General features: G+C 39.6%; 1 protein-coding gene and 1 long non-coding RNA gene across 5 annotated transcripts in view; both read left to right on the forward strand.

The window, feature by feature from the left end:
• The window catches only part of LOC126778981 (GTP-binding protein 2-like), a 29,318-nt gene extending 27,200 nt beyond the window's left edge, over window positions 1-2,118 (forward strand). For all 3 annotated transcript variants that reach the window (XM_050502724.1, XM_050502726.1, XM_050502725.1), the window contains 4 exons: window positions 395-556; window positions 876-985; window positions 1,332-1,632; window positions 1,697-2,118. In XM_050502724.1, the coding sequence (XP_050358681.1) occupies window positions 395-556; window positions 876-985; window positions 1,332-1,491 (432 nt within the window). In that variant the 3' untranslated portion in view covers window positions 1,492-1,632; window positions 1,697-2,118. The remainder of the gene's footprint in view (window positions 1-394; window positions 557-875; window positions 986-1,331; window positions 1,633-1,696) is intronic.
• Window positions 2,119-2,892: 774 nt separating this feature from the next.
• On the forward strand, window positions 2,893-17,372 carry LOC126779000 (uncharacterized). 2 transcript variants are annotated; one of them, XR_007670266.1, is made up of 3 exons: window positions 2,893-2,945; window positions 3,387-3,514; window positions 17,313-17,372. It is a non-coding gene; the product is annotated as an uncharacterized LOC126779000 (long non-coding RNA). The 2 variants fall into 2 exon arrangements; XR_007670265.1 differs by lacking the exon at window positions 17,313-17,372 and adding an exon at window positions 4,032-4,186.
• The last annotated feature ends 539 nt before the right edge of the window (window positions 17,373-17,911 follow it).

The following is a 17,911-nucleotide window of genomic DNA, read 5'->3' on the forward strand; positions in this document are numbered from 1 at the left end:
GTAATAATATATAAACCTAACACCGGCTCAAACTGTAGATCCTACTAAAAATAATCGGCAAAAAACTAAACTCTTTTGCTACAATTAAACTATGTAAGAGTTTAAACACAATTTTTTATCATATTTATAAACCCTTATCGAGCAATACGTCTTATTAATGAAAGTTTTTTTTAAGAGAGAGAGAGTTGGTTCCTCCTAACTGGCCTAGGCCAGTCTGGGTACGGGCCGCGGGGTTGCCCCCTAACCTGTCGTGTCTTTAATTTTTGGCCCGAGGGGCCAGGGTCACAGCGACCCAGTGGCTGTAAGTTTTTTAATTCAGCTACAAGATAATATTATAGATGGCACTGTAGTCATATTATCAACTTGTACTATAAAGTTTTTTTTTTATTTCTAGATTTCGGCAACAGCCGGTATAACTCGCATCACAGAAGAACACATCGGTCTTCTGCTGGCTTTGGACATGCCGTTCTTCGCAGTCATCAACAAATGTGAACTGGTTAGCAACATCAATGCTGTTGTAGCGAGGCTGACTCAATTGTTGGAACCCGCTAATAAGGTCAGTGATTTTATTTTAAAAAGCATCTATAAAGACTAGCTTATAAACTAGGTTATTATTTCTTACATCAATGCTTTTGGGTGATGGTGACCACTTACCATCAGGTGGCCCAATTGCACACATTTAACATAAAGAGAAGTCGGGGGGTGGGGGGGGGAATTTACTTTCCCATTTATAATATTTGTATATATTGTAATTGGAAATATGCAGGTTTCCTCGCGATGTTCTTCAAGGAGCACGAGATGATAAATCAGGGATGCTGTATAATTTATAGATTTATTTAAATTTAAAGTAATGGTATATATTGGTATTATTACAGAAACCGCTGTTAATAACTGACGAGAATATGGCAAGGAACTGCGTTGCGCCGCAAAAGTCGATACTGGACAACATAGACAATCTAGACGAGGAAATCAAAAAGGATGAGGAGTGAGTAGCTTCACAGGCCTTTATTTAACCCGAAGTGTTTCTGGGTGAACTCTTATGTATGACCTTAAGACGAGTTCCATACTATTGGTAATGGTAATAGTATTGTCTATAGCTACGCCAACCACCCTTGCTAGATACTTGCCTTTCACGCCAAAGGTTGTGAGTTCGGTTCCCACTCAGGACAGACAATTGTGTGCATTAACATGTCTGTTTTTCCTGAGTCTGTGTGTAATTGTCTATACAATAGTATATCAGTTGTCTGGTTGCCATAGTACAAGCTCTGCTTAGTTTCGGATCAGATATATATGTATAGTTGAACGCAAATCACAGTAGTGTCGGCCGGCAGGGTGGCCGTGTTCCCGGTAAGCTGCGTGCGCGGCGCCGGCCTCAACGCGCTGCACGCGTGCCTGCTGGCGCTGGCTCCGCGCCGCGACCTGCACCGCCCCGAGGACTTGAGTGAACCATATGTTGCGCAGTTGACTAGTATCCTTTTTATTAAATTATAAATGTTATAATTTATGTCACTTTACAGGAGGCGTGCGAGTTTCAAATAGACGAAATTTTCCACGTAGGGTACTCGACGGGGCCCGTCGTGGGGGGACTGCTCGCGCGAGGGCGACTCTACGAGGGCGACGAAATTATCATAGGTGCGTTGCGTTCTGTTAGTTTTGAGATGAATAGAGCGACGTATATTTAACACCCCTCCCCCAGGACCTCTGGAGTCCGGCGAGTTCGCGGAGATATCCGTGCGCACGATATACCGCAACCGCGTCCCGTGCGGCAGCGTGCGCGCGGGACAGTCGGCGTCGCTGGGCCTGGGGCGCTTTCCGCCGGGACTGCGGCAGGGCATGTTGCTGCTAGCGCGGCCGGGGGGCTACGCCGCGGGACTATCAGAACTAGTCCACTCGTCGCAAGCTTCGGAGAAGAATCAAAAGAACGCGAGGAGACAGAACAAGAATATCCTCCAGGACATCGCCAACGTGAAGAACAGCCTCACGAAGACTTCGGACACGAAGTGCACGAACGTGTACGTGTCGGACGACGGGAGCAAGTACAGCGACGCGCACGTGTCGAGCGACACGCAGGACAAGTGCGTGTGTGACGACCTGGTGTTCCTCGAAGACCCAAACGACCCTAGACGCTGTATATACTTTCAGGTGAGCAGAAAACTCTACTCGTTTTTAAAAGATTAGCAAACCTTAGATATGCGATTCCACGCGATTCGCTACCAGCTCTGCTGTATTGTACACCACAAACACTTCTCGATCAATATATCTCTATATATAACACGACACTGTCACACTTAACTACTTATATACACTTTAGTTTTACTTACAAAGTTCCGATAACAACTTCACAGATAACCAAAACGCTAAATTTTTCGCGAATCCATAGTCAATACCACAGAATATTAAGATTTCGACCAAATTTCAAGGTCAAAGTGGCTTATATACTCTACTTGCTATTGGAATCGACTATAGACTTGTATATGTTTGCACAGCACATTGTGTGTGTGTGTGTTTTTTATCCGTAACAGCACGTGAATGTCCTACTGCTGGGCTAAAGGCCTCCTCTCCCTTTTTTGAGGAGAAGGTTTGGAGCTTATTCCACCACGCTGCTCCAGTGCGGTTTGGTAAATACACATGTGGCAGAATTTCAGTGAAATTAGACACATGCAGGTTTCCTCACGATGTTTTCCTTCATCGTAAAGTACGAGATGACTTATAATCACAAATTAAGTACATGAAAATTCAGTGGTGCCTGGATCATCTCGGCTGTTTTTTTATATGCTAGCAATATTAGCACAGACTGTGCAATATAATATGTAATGCGGTCATGAATTAAATTTGATTGAATGTAACAGGCATCCGGGCATGTCCTGAGACACTCCACGGCCATCTACCCAGGGTTCCAGTCCTCTGTGCATGTCGGGAACGTGCGTCAGACGGCCATTATCGAGGTAACGAATACATACATCAAACTCACTTGGCGGAATGGAATTAAATAGTTTAATTTTGGTATAATTTGTGGTGTTGCGTAAAATACTTAAGTATGATAATGATATTTATTTTTTTATGTTATATTCCTGTTTAGCGGTAAAATATCTGATAAGTGGGTGGTACCTACCCAGGCGGGTTTGCACAATGCCCTTACCACCAGTTACCACACACACTTATAATATATTCTGCCACCAAACAGCAATAGCATTGTTGTTGGTGAGTAAAACAGTGTAACTACAGGCACGAGGGACATAACATCTTAGTTCCCAAGGTTGGTGACGCATTGGTGATGTAAGCGATGGTTAATATTTATTGCGGTGTCAATGTCTATGGGCGGTGGTGACCACTTACCATCGGGTTGCTCATCTCATCGCTGACCACGGATATATTTTTCGCTTTAGGGTATAATGTCTCCGAACAACGTGCTGAGGGCGGGCGAGGGGGCCTCCGTGCTGTTCAGGTTCGCCCGCTGTCCGGAGTACCTCGTGCGGGGCCGCCGGCTGCTGTTCACGGCGGGGCTGGGGACCAGGTACCTCTCAACGAACCCAACGATAACTTCTAATTACAGTTGAATTGTTGAGCCAATAAAGTATATCGTCAGCTCAGTGTTGGTATCCGAGATTGCTAGCTCCACTGACTTTCACACATTTAATTTATAAGTGTTCGGTGAAGGAAATCCATGCATCGAAGCAGGTTGTGGAATAAGCTCAAACCTTCTCCTGAGAAGGAGAGGTTTTAGCCCAGCTGTGGGACATTTATATACTGTAACTGTTTTGAATCATGTTGGAATAAGTTTTGTTCTTAAGAAGAGATATCTTCGACCAACAGACACTTTTGTACTTTACTAGCAAAACCCGGAAGGTGGCTGTTAATGTGGTACAGCGCCATCTAGCGGCGTTACAACGAAGTGGATATTATAAAATCATCCATGAGACATTCATCTAAATTTCAACTATAATGGTGATTCAAACGGTCCGAACTCTATTAATCACAAACAGATACACAAACAGCCATTTTTATATATTAACGAAATTGTTTTGTTACAGAGCCATCGGCCGGGTCACGCAAACCTTCCCGTACATACCATGAATTCTATAGAACACGGCTCCAATGTAAAATTCGAGATCTCTCTAGAATATTCTAGATAAATTAAATATATTAATTGTATCTGTAACCAGTTTTCTTGTCGTGTTCACTTCATGATTGCGTGGGGGGCGTTTCGCCTTGCGGATTAAATTACAAAAAACGACAAACGATGATAGTATTTTTATGTTACATAAAAACAGTGTTGCCAACCTCTTAGAAGCATCCTCCTGACGGATGAATTGAAATAAATACAAAATACATTTATAATATGATGTTAAAAAAAAGCAAATCAAGTACTGCAAGTAGCATTAGTAAACTTGAAATATACTCAATTAAATGAAGCTGAAGAGTTAATCCCCGGAGAAAATTTCTTTAAAAAATGTTCCTCCTAAAAAATGTCTAACCTGAAAATATCCTATTTGATTTCATCTGACATAGCCTTATTTAGGGGTAAAACCCCCAAGTTGGCAACACTGTATAAAAAAAATGTGGACCATCCATATAAACTTTCATATATTTAACACTAGCGGACAAATTTTTAATAAAGCATCATACGTGATCGAGCAAATTTTCACTCATAACTCATTTTTATTCAGTCAGTTAATTAATCAGTGTCAGAGTTTTTATTACGTATATAACATACATGCAAAACGTCTATGCTTATGTATAAATAATATTGCAATATATAAAGGCTTATATATATATGACAATATAATACATCCAATTTCTAGTTAATATTAAACAATTATATAACTAGGTTTATGAAATAACGTACATACACAATGGATATTACATCTTGGTTCCCAATGTTGGTGGCACATTGACAATATAAATGATGGTTAATATTTCTTAAAACGCCAATGACGCGGTGGAGAATTACCACCAAAATTACATTAGCCTTCCTATTCGAAATTAAAAAAGAGAAACAGAAATCGCAACAGTAAAAGGTTATAAATCTTTATAATTGAAAATATAGTATTTATTTTAATATAGTATATTCCAATCGTAGGAGTAAATATAAACTAACTTTATATTTCCATATCCCGTGATAGTCGCTAACAGCTCAGTTTAACTACTTTCTCGAATAAAACGCAATTTTTTCGCAAATCCATAATGAATATCACAGATAACTCAAAATCTCGACCAATGATATCGCGCCAATTCAATGTCGGTTGTTAATTTGCCTTTGTCTACTCTTGTGGCTTTAATACACTAGTTATTTTCTATTTAAATGAAATAACATATTTATATGCATACATATATAACGTACCTGTTTTTAAAATGATAATCACGCCCCAAGGAACAAATCTTTAGGTTTGTATATTTTTTTTTTTGTTAATGGTAGCTCTTACAATGCCGATGTTACTTTTGCATTAAGCCGCGCTGATATGTAAGACTCCAATAACAATTGATTAAAAATTTAAAACAATAATGTTGTACGGTAAAATAATTTTTGTATTTATTAAAAAAAAAAAAAAAAACATGCTTAGCATTTTAAAAACACAAACGTCATGACGCCATTTTGAATTACAATTTTGGCGCCATTAATATAATCACTACCTCAAGAGGTAAACCAAAATTAGCTTTCATATTTTTGTATTTAAACTTTGTACATTAAATGATATATCCAGTTCCTGTTTATAAATTGCAATTTTAAGTTAATGATACATATTTATATAACATTACGATATCTAACTATCAATGATCGGATTATTTAATGCCGATTTTACTTTAGACGATATGACATTGAATTTTTATGATTTGTATTAATTAAAAAATTTTTATAGCTATCTGTGGTATCGATATTAATTAAACTACAATAATATTAAACATAATTTGTGTGTCAGAAAATTCTGAGTAGCAGCCCGGAGTCTGGAAGTTGGAAATAAGTACACTCCCGTGCTTCGGAAAGCACATAAAGCTGATGGTCCTGCGCCTAAACTCTTTCCGGTGGTATCGGATTGCCGTCCCATCGGATTATGAGAGTTAGGGAATAGGGAGTGCACCTGTGTTTGCGCACACACTTGTGCACTATAATATCTCCTGCGTATTTGGCTAATCAATCTTGAGATTGGCCGCCGTAGCCGAAATCGGTCTGGAGGACATTATTATTATAATTCAATTATAGATTAAAAGAGTCAATTAGTTTCAGTTAGGATTACAGTGTTAATGTACCAGGAGATCATAAACAGTGTGTCGGTCTTACCGAACGGTTAGATTAAAACTGTAAAACTCCTGGTACATTAACACTGTAATCATAACTGAAACTAATTGACTCTTTTAATCTAATCGTTCGGTGAAACCGTCTCACTGTTTATGATCTCCTGGTACATTAACACTGTAATCCTTACTGAAACTAATTGACTCTTTTAATCTAATCGTTCGGTGAGACCGACTCACTGTTTATGATCTCCTGGTACATTAACACTGTAATCCTAACTGAAACTAATTGACTCTTTTAATCTAATCGTTCGGTGAAACCGTCTCACTGTTTATGTTCTCCTGGTACATTAACAACGTAATCCTAATTCTAAATCTTTGAAACTAATAATAATAATATCCTGGGACATTTTTCACACACGGCCATCTGATCCCAGATTAAGCTCGTACAAAACTCGTGCTATGGAAACCAGACAACTGATATACTACATATACTACTTTTCTTTTGTAAATACATACTTATACAGAAAATTACACTTAGACTCAGGACAAACAGACATGTTCATGCACACAAATGTCTGTCCTGGGTGGGAATCGAACCCACAACCTTCGGCGTGAAAAGGCAAGTATCTACCAACCGCGCCAAACGTCTCGTCAAAATTAACTCTTTTAATCTAATCGTTCGGTGAGACCGACTCACTGTTTATGATCTCCTGGTACATTAACACTGTAATCCTAACTGGAACTAATTGACTCTTTTAATCTAATCGTTCGGTGAGACCGACTCACTGTTTATGATCTCCTGCTACATTAACACTGTAATCCTAACTGAAACTAATTGACTCTTTTAATCTAATCGTTCGGTGAGACCGTCTCACTGTTTATGTTCTCCTGGTACATTAACAACGTAATCCTAATTCTAAATCTTTGAAACTAATAATAATAATGTCCTGGGACATTTTTCACACACGGCCATCTGATCCCAAATTAAGCTAGTACAAAACTCGTGCTATGGAAACCTGACAACTGATATACTACATATACTACTTTTCTTTTGTAAATACATACTTATACAGAAAATTACACTTAGACTCAGGACAAACAGACATGTTCATGCACACAAATGTCTGTCCTGGGTGGGAATCGAACCCACAACCTTCGGCGTGAAAAGGCAAGTATCTACCAACCGCGCCAAACGTCTCGTCAAAATTAACTCTTTTAATCTAATCGTTCGGTGAGACCGACTCACTGTTTATGATCTCCTGGTACATTAACACTGTAATCCTAACTGGAACTAATTGACTCTTTTAATCTAATCGTTCGGTGAGACCGACTCACTGTTTATGATCTCCTGCTACATTAACACTGTAATCCTAACTGAAACTAATTGACTCTTTTAATCTAATCGTTCGGTGAGACCGTCTCACTGTTTATGTTATCCTGGTACATTAACAACGTAATCCTAATTCTAAATCTTTGAAACTAATAATAATAATGTCCTGGGACATTTTTCACACACGGCCATCTGATCCCAAATTAAGCTAGTACAAAACTCGTGCTATGGAAACCTGATAACTGATATACTACATATACTACTTTTCTTTTGTAAATACATACTTATACAGAAAATTACACTTAGACTCAGGACAAACAGACATGTTCATGCACAGAAATGTCTGTCCTGGGTGGGAATCGAAACCACAACCATCGGCGTGAAAAGGCAAGTATCTACTAACCGCGCCAAACGTCTAGTCAAAATTAACTCTTTTAATCTAATCGTTCGGTAAGACAGACTCATTGTTTATGATCTCCTAGTACATTAATACTGTAATCCTATCTGAAACTAATTGACTCTTTTAATCTAATCGTTCGGTGAGACCGACACACTGTTTATGATCTCCTGGTACATTAACACTGTAATCCTAACTGAAACTAATTGACTCTTTTAATCTAATCGTTCGGTGAGACCGTCTCACTGTTTATGATCTCCTGGTACATTAACACTGTAATCCTAACTGAAACTAATTGACTCTTTTAATGTAATCGTTCGGTGAGACTGACTCACTGTTTATGATCGATCTCCTGGTACATTAACACTGTAATCCTAACTGAAAGTAATTGACTCTTTTAATCTAATCGTTCGGTGAGACCGACGCACTGTTTATGATCTCCTGCTACATTAACACTGTAATCCTAACTGAAACTAATTGACTCTTTTAATCTAATCGTTCGGTGAGACTGACACACTGTTTATGTTCTCCTGGTACATTAACACTGTAAGCCTAACTGAAATTAATTGACTCCTTTAATGGCCCACTGGTAAGAACGCGTGAATCTTAACCGATGATCGTGGGTTCAAACCCGGGCAAGCACCACTGAATTTTCATGTGCTTAATTTGTGATTATAATTCATCTCGTGCTTTACGGTGAAGGAAAACATCGTGAGGAAACCTGCATGTGTCTAATTTCACTGAAATTCTGCCACATGTGAATTCTACCAACCCGCATTGGAGCAGCGTGGTGGAATAAGCTCCAAACCTTCTCATCAAAAAGAGGAGAGGAGGCCTTTAGCCCAGCAGTGGGACATTCACAGGCTGTTACGGTTACGGTACTTCCGAAAGTATCGTCTTGTGTCAATATTGTCGATATTATCGATAGTTACTATAGCTCTCTGTTCACAATACTATTGATAACTCGTTTGCCTGCCTCGTTGGTCTAGTGGCTTGATATAAGACCGCAGACCCCGGAGGTCCTGGGTTCAATTCCCAGATCGGGCCAATAAAAAGTTATTGGGTTTTTCTGTTAGAAAATTCTCAGTAGCAGCCCGGAGTCCGGAAGTTGGAAGTGTGTACACTCCCGTGCCTCGGAAAGCACGTAAAGCCGTTGGTCCTGCGCTTGAACTCTTTCCGGTCGTGTCGGGTCGCCGTCCCATCGGATTATGAGAGTTAAGGAATAGGGAGTGCACCTGTGTTTGCGCACACACTTGTGCACTATAATATCTCCTGCGTAGTTGGCTAATCTCTCTTGAGAATGGCCACCGTGGCCGAAATCGGTCTGGAGGACATTATTATTATTATTAATAATATTGATAACAGCAATCCATAGGTATTCATTCGATAGTAACGATTTAATAAAACTTCATTAATAATAGTGTTGTTACTGGGCCTACTACATTACTTATCTTGAGAAAGCAATAATAATATAATAATAATAATAATGATAATACCCCACCGACGTATCTTTACGTTGCCGACGTGGTGGGGCTTGTTTTTTTTTATATGTCCGGGAAGCGCACAACTGTGCGCTTCAATGATTCTTAGGGCTATGCCAATAGAGCTACTCATGTTGGATTGGCCTAAGATGAGAAGACAGACCAAGAGAGATACAACCCAAGCCAAGGTGGAACAGCGTACGCCGAGGGCTCCATGGCTAAGGGGGTGCTTAGTCGTTAGTATGCGAACTTTAGAGACAAGGGGACCTCTAATTTAATTTACCCTTATCACAGTGAATGCAGGGCTCTGCTGTGATTGACTTTTATGTCCCTAGCTACTCGTGGGAATAATATGATAACTAGGTCTAAAACTAAAAAATATATACAGGCAAACGAGCCATCGTTAGAAGAAGAGTCCACGCAGACTTCTAATTCATCCTCCAAATCTTTATTCCCATCAATACCCTCTTCATCACCAATTTTGTATGCATCTTCACCAAATTCATCATCAACCGGTGCTCAACTGGCGGATGTTGCACAGGAGACAAATTTTGTCAGTGAACCTGTGCCCACCACCAGTGGCGTAAAAAATGGAGTATGGAAATGAATAAGTTCATCCTACGTACCTACCTATATCTTACAAATTTAGAATCAGACACAAATTCATATCTTTCTTCATTACGTATAAAATTTATAGATAAATATCCACATATGGAAGTAAGCAGACAGAGAATTGGTGACCAACGTTACCAAGAGCTATTATACAAAAGAAATTATTATCACAAGAAACCATTGATCAGATTTACGATGAAGTTAGAACAGAATTGCAAGTAATCCAAACTCAGATACAACAAAACGCCACAAATCTTAAAACATCCCTTAACACACTAACACGAAAACGTATGAAATGGACAAATGAATGCAATGAAGCAATTATTAGGATTTATTTCAAAATAACACAATTAGAGACTAATAGGACCGCTTATAGAAAACATTTGTATGAAGAGTTTATAATCTTATACCCAGAGTTTACACACATTACAGAGCAAAGATTAGCGGATCGACGAAGGGCAATAATAAATAATAAATATATTAAACAAGATAGATTAACACTGATTAAACAACAAGTAGCAGATGATTTACATTATACACACACACTAACCGAAGACACAGATAATGAACATTTACAAACAACAGAACAAAGTAATATTACACACTACGATGCATTCAAATCTAATTCAGCAATGCATTAAACCAAACTCACAAGCTAGGAAAATGCAAAACACTACAGTTACATGCACTGATTCCGTTACATCAACCCTTATCGATGAACAAAACATAGAAAGTATCACCCACGATCATGATGTGACCTTAGAAGTAAACACTGAAATAGAGAACACATTCGTTCATGCTCTAGAACATTTTTGTGATACTGAACCAACTAGCAGACCATACATTCCAAAACAAAGAACTTCTAAAAAGTTTTCATTAATAATGAAATACATAGATACGATGATACTGACAAAATTTGTAAACACTGATACTGATTTTATCACTCTACAGACAATAATTTACTGTGCAGCATGGACAGCAGCTAAATGTAATGGGGCAAGAATGACATTCTTAACACAAAACAACCATCAAAACAAATCATACAGAAAACCTAGCTGGCAAAGAAGATTAAATCTCGTATTAAAGACATACCTTAACTCTAAAAACATAATAAAAGCTATTAACACATTTGCCATACCCTTACTTACGTACTCTTTCGGAATAATACAATGGTCAAAAAGTGACATAAAAAAATTGCAGCGAACTATAAGCACTCACTTCACTAAATATAGGAAACATCATCCAAAATCTTGTATTCAAAGGCTCACACTACCACGCAAAGAAGGAGGAAGGGGATTAATAGACATACACAATTTACACAATAAGCAGATACTCTCACTCAGACCATACTTCCATGATAAATCCGAACACTCACCTCTACATAGACACGCAACAGAAATAGACAAAAAGCTTACACCATTAAACCTACATGACAAAAACACTCAAGTAAACGAACATATCATAAGTAAACAACAACAAATGTTGGCATGGGCTGAAAAAACACTGCATGGGAGGCACCGAGCCTATTTGAACCAACCCCACGTCGACAAAGAGAAGTCGAACGAATGGCTCAAACGAGGTGAACTGTTCCCTGACACCGAAGGTTTTATGCTCGCCATTCAAGACCAAATAATAGAAACTCGTAACTATAGGAAGTACATAATGAAGGATAATAATCAACCTACTGACTTATGTAGACAATGTAACGCAGCCTCTGAAACTATTCAGCACATAACGGGGGCTTGCAAATCTCTCGCATAGACCGATTATAAGCATCGACATGATCAAGTGGCTGCAATCATACACCAACATTTAGCATACAAATATAAACTTATAACAGAAATGAATCTATATTACAAATATAAACCGGAAAGTGTATTAGACACTAGAAACCACAAAATCTACTGGGATAGAACAATAATAACTGACAAAACTATCTGTTATAATAGACCAGATATTACCGTTCATGATAAAATCAATAGAATCGTTTATCTTATCGATATAGCCGTTCTTATTCACATAACATACAAACCACAATATCTGAAAAGTTAAGTAAATATCAAGATATCGCCATAGAAATTAAAACGCAATGGAAAGCACAAACAGTACACATAGTCCCAATAGTCCTATCATCCACAGGTATCGTGCCAAAATCCTTGACACAAAGTCTGAACACCTTACAAATGCCAGCGTATATCCTCCATATACTTCAAAAAGTCATAATCCTTAACACCTGCCGTATCACCCAAAAGTTTATATCATCATCCACTTTATCATCAACGTTTTTAATATAATCAACACTCCTTAACGCTTGGCTGCAGCCCGCGTTTTCGGTTTAAACTCTTCGAAAGAAGAGAAACTTTAAAAGTTAAATAGAAATAATAATAATATTGGACATTATTCACACACGGTCATCTGATCCCAAATTAAGCAGAGCTTGTGTTATGGAAACCAGACAACTGATATACTACATATACTACTTTTCTTTTGTAAATACATACTTATATAGATAATTACACCCAGACTCAGGACAAACAGACATGTTCATGCACACAAATGTCTGTCCTGGGTGGGAATCGAACCCACGACCTTTGGCATGAAAGGCAAGTAACTACCAACCACGCCAACCGGCTCGTCAAAAAATCAATACGTCAATACTATCGAAAAATCATTGATTATCGATAGTCCAAAACTATCGATTTTATCGATAATGGACTATCGACATGCAACACTACCCGGTATTACTTATACCTAAAATGAAAGTCATATAATGTATTACATTCATATAATCAGGGTAATGTCGTCAACTACGGTTGTTCCGAGCTGATGACAGCGGAGCGCATCGGAGAGAGGAGCGCCAAGCTGGTGTCTTTCCTGGACCTGGCGGGCCACAGCAAGTTACAACGCACCACGCTCCACGGGCTCACGGGTTACTCCCCTCACTACGCCATGCTCGTTGTAAGTATGTTTATTTATTACTAAACCCCATAAGTGTGGGGGTGGCTCAGATTTTAGGTATCCTATGTCTTTTTCTATAGCCCTGATAACGTGTTTTCAAATTATTATTAGGTAAGGATTTTTTTGGAGTCCCATATCAAACCAAAAGTTAATTTTCATTTTATTGAATAAATATCTTATCTTATTAATACATTTTTACAAACAGCTCAAAATCAACATAATTTATTCAGGTAATAATATATAAACCTAACACTGGCTCAAACTGTAGATCCTACTAAAAATAATCGGCAAAAAACTAAACTCTTTTGCTACAATTAAACTATGTAAGAGTTTAAACACAATGAAAGTTTTTTAAGAGAGAAAGTTGGTTCCTCCTAACTGGACTAGGCCAGTCTGGGTACGGGCTGCGGGGTTGCCCCCTAACCTGTCGTGTCTTTAATTTTTGGCCCGAGGGGCCAGGGTCACAGCGACCCAGTGGCTGTAAGTTTTTTAATTCAGCTACAAGATAATATTATAGATGGCACCGTAGTCATATTATCAACTTGTACTATAAAGTTTTTTTTTTATTTCTAGATTTCGGCAACAGCCGGTATAACTCGCATCACAGAAGAACACATCGGTCTTCTGCTGGCTTTGGACATGCCGTTCTTCGCAGTCATCAACAAGTGTGAACTGGTTAGCAACATCAACGCTGTTGTAGCGAGGCTGGCTCAATTGTTGGAACCCGCTAATAAGGTCAGTGATTTTATTTTAAATAGCATCTATAAAGACTAGCTTATAAACTAGGTTATTATTTCTTACATCAATGCTTATGGGTGATGGTGACCACTTACCATCAGGTGGCCCAATTGCACACATATAACATAAAGAGAAGCCAGGGGGGGGGGGAAAGTTTAAAAGACAAACAGATATATTTACTTTCCCATTTATAATATTAGTATATATTGTAATTGGAAACATGCAGGTTTGCTCGCGATGTTCTTCAAGGAGCACGAGATGATAAATCAGGGATGCTGTATAATTTATAGATTTATTTAAATTTAAAGTAATGGTATATATTAGTATTATTACAGAAACCGCTGTTAATAACTAACGAGAATATGGCAAGGAACTGCGTTGCGCCGCAAAAGTCGATACTGGACACCATAGACAATCTAGACGAGGAAATCAAAAAGGATGAGGAGTGAGTAGCTTCACAGGCCTTTATTTAACCCGAAGTGTTTCTGGGTGAACTCTTATGTATGACCTTAAAACGAGTTCCATACTATTGGTAATGGTAATAGTATTGTCTATAGCTACGCCAACCACCCTTGCTAGATACTTGCCTTTCACGCCAAAGGTTGTGGGTTCGGTTCCCACTCAGGACAGACAATTGTGTGCATTAACATGTCTGTTTTTCCTGAGTCTGTGTGTAATTGTCTATACAATAGTATATCAGTTTTCTGGTTGCCATAGTACAAGCTCTGCTTAGTTTCGGATCAGATATATATATATATATAGTTGAACGCAAATCACAGTAGTGTCGGCCGGCAGGGTGGCCGTGTTCCCGGTAAGCTGCGTGCGCGGCGCCGGCCTCAACGCGCTGCACGCGTGCCTGCTGGCGCTGGCTCCGCGCCGCGACCTGCAACGCCCCGAGGACGTGAGTGAACCATATTTTGCCCAGTTGACTAGTATCCTTTTTATTAAATTATAAATGTTATAATTTATGTCACTTTACAGGAGGCGTGCGAGTTTCAAATAGACGAAATTTTCCACGTAGGGTACTCGACGGGGCCCGTCGTGGGGGGACTGCTCGTGCGAGGGCGACTCTACGAGGGCGACGAAATTATCATAGGTGCGTTGCGTTCTGTTAGTTGTGAGATGAATAGAGCGACGTATATTTAACACCCCCCCCCAGGACCCGCATTGGAGCAGCGTGGTGGAATAAGCTCCAAATCTTCTCCTCAAAAAGGGAGAGGAGGCCTTAGCCCAGCAGTGGGACATTTACAGGCTGTTACTGTACTGAAACGATTTAAAAATGCTTTTTTAAATAACGTGTCTACCGCCAAATGGCATTACTTAATATTATTGTGTGCTAGTTTGAAAGATGAGTTAGACAGTGTAACTATAGGCACAAGAGACGTAATATCTTAATCCCCAAGTTTGATGACGCATTACGATGTTAGGGGTGATTAAAAGACTGTGACAAAGTCTATGGGTAGTGACGACCACTTACCATAAGGTGGTCATTTGCCAGCGTACCTATACGAAATTAAAAAAGTGATATATTTTTTTATTTTCAAAATTCATCGTTACAGATATCAGAACTAGTCCAATCGTCGCAAGCTTCGGAGAAGAATCGAAAGAACGCGAGGAGACAGAACAAGAATATCCTCCAGGACATCGCCAACGTGAAGAACAGCCTCACGAAGACATCGGACACGAAGTGCACGAACGTGTACGTGTCGGACGACGGGAGCAAGTACAGCGACGCGCACGTGTCGAGCGACACGCAGGACAAGTGTGTGTGTGACGACCTGGTGTTCCTCGAAGACCCAAACGACCCTAGAGGCTGTATATACTTTCAGGTGAGCAGAAAACTCTACTCGTTTTTAAAAGATTAGCAAACCTTAGATATGCGATTCCATGCGATTCGCTACCAGCTCTGCTGTATTGTACACTACAAACACTTCTCGATCAATATATCTCTATATACAACACGACACTGTTACACTTAAGTTTTACTTACAAAGTTCCGATAACAACTTCACAGATAACCAAAACGCTAAAATCCATAGTCAATACCACAGAATATTAAGATTTCGACCAAATTTCATGGTCAAAGTTGCTTATATACTCTACTTCCTATTGGAATCGACTATAGACTTATATATGTTTGCACAGCACATTGTGTGTGTGTGTGTGTTTTTTTATCCGTAACAGCACGTGAATGTCCTACTGCTGGGCTAAAGACCTCCTCTCCCTTTTTTGAGGAGAAGGTTTGGAGCTTATTCCACCACGCTGCTCCAGTGCGGTTTGGTAAATACACATGTGGCAGAATTTCAGTGAAATTAGACACATGCAGGTTTCCTCACGATGTTTTCCTTCATCGTAAAGTACGAGATGAATTATAATCACAAATTAAGTACATGAAAATTCAGTGGCGCCTGAACCATCTTGGCTGTTTTTTTTATATGCTAGCAATATTAGCACAGACTGTGCAATATAATATGTAATGCGGTCATGAATTAAATTTGATTGAATGTAACAGGCATCCCGTGCATGTCCTGAGACACTCCACGGCCATCTACCCAGGGTTCCAGTTCTCTGTGCATGTCGGGAACGTGCGTCAGACGGCCATTATCGAGGTAACGAATACATACATCAAACTCACTTTGCGGAATGGAATTACTATTTAATTGCCCTTACCACCAGTTACCACACACACTTATAATATATTCTGCCGCCAAACAGCAATAGCATTGTTGTTGGTGACTAAAACAGTGTAACTGCAGGCACGAGGGACATAACATCTTAGTTCCCAAGGTTGGTGACGCATTGGTGATGTAAGCGATGGTTAATATTTATTGCGGTGTCAATTTCTATGGGCGGTGGTGACCACTTACCATCGGGTTGCTCATCTCATCGCTGACCACGGGTATATTTTTCGCTTTAGGGTATAATGTCTCCGAACAACGTGCTGAGGGCGGGCGAGGGGGCCTCCGTGCTGTTCAGGTTCGCCCGCTGTCCGGAGTACCTCGTGCGAGGCCACCGGCTGCTGTTCACGGCGGGACTGGGGACCAGGTACCGCTCAACGAACCCAACGATAACTTCTAATTACAGTTGAATTGTTGAGCCAATAAAGTATATCGTCAGCTCAGTGTTGGTATCCGAGATTGCTAGCTCCACTGACTTTCACACATTTAATTTATAAGTGTTCGGTGAAGGAAATCCATGCATCGAATCAGGTTGTGGAATAAGCTCAAACCTTATCCTGAGAAGGAGAGGTTTTAGCCCAGCTGTCGGACATTTATATACTGTAACTGTTTTGAATCATGTTGGAATAAGTTTTGTTCTTAAGAAGAGATATCTTCGACCAACAGACACTTTTGTACTTTACTAGCAACACCCGGAAGGTGGCTGTTAATGTGGTACAGCGCCATCTAGTGGCGTTACAACGAAGTGGATATTATAAAATCATCCATGAGACATACATCTAAATTTCAACTATAATGGTGATTCAAACGGTCCGAACTCTATTAATCACAAACAGATACACAAACAGCCATTTTTATATATTAACGAAATTGTTTTGTTACAGAGCCATCGGCCGGGTCACGCAAACCTTCCCGTACATACCATGAATTCTATAGAACACGGCTCCAATGTAAAATTCGAGATCTCTCTAGTATATTCTAGATAAATTAAATATATTAATTGTATCTGTAACCAGTTTTCTTGTCGTGTTCACTTCATGATTGCGTGGGAGGCGTTTCGCCTTGCGGATAAAATTACAAAAAACGACAAACGATGATGGTATTTTTATGTTACATAAAACAGTGTTGCCAACACTTGTTGTTGACACTCCTTTACCCATTGTCGACAGTCTTTGCGGATACCAGGCCAAATGTAGCGCTCTGTAACTAACTTGACCGTAGGCTTGGCTCCTGGATGGCTTAAATTGTGGAGCGAATCGAATACCTGCTTGCGATATGAAGGTGTGATGAATGGTCGAGGATTACTTTGAGAGACATCGCAGTATACCAGAAGAGCTGGCTCTGACTCTAATCGTATTTTCTTCAACCTAAGCGCAGACCCATTTTTCAGCAGGTCCTGTAGCTCGCTGTCCGCCTCTTGTGCTTTGACCACGGAGTGGTAATCTAAGGGTATAGAAACCGCCTCGATACGCGAAAGGGCATC

The sequence above is a fragment of the Nymphalis io genome, chromosome 28 (assembly GCF_905147045.1).
Source record: "Nymphalis io chromosome 28, ilAglIoxx1.1, whole genome shotgun sequence".
Classification (NCBI taxonomy): Eukaryota; Metazoa; Arthropoda; class Insecta; order Lepidoptera; family Nymphalidae; genus Nymphalis; species Nymphalis io.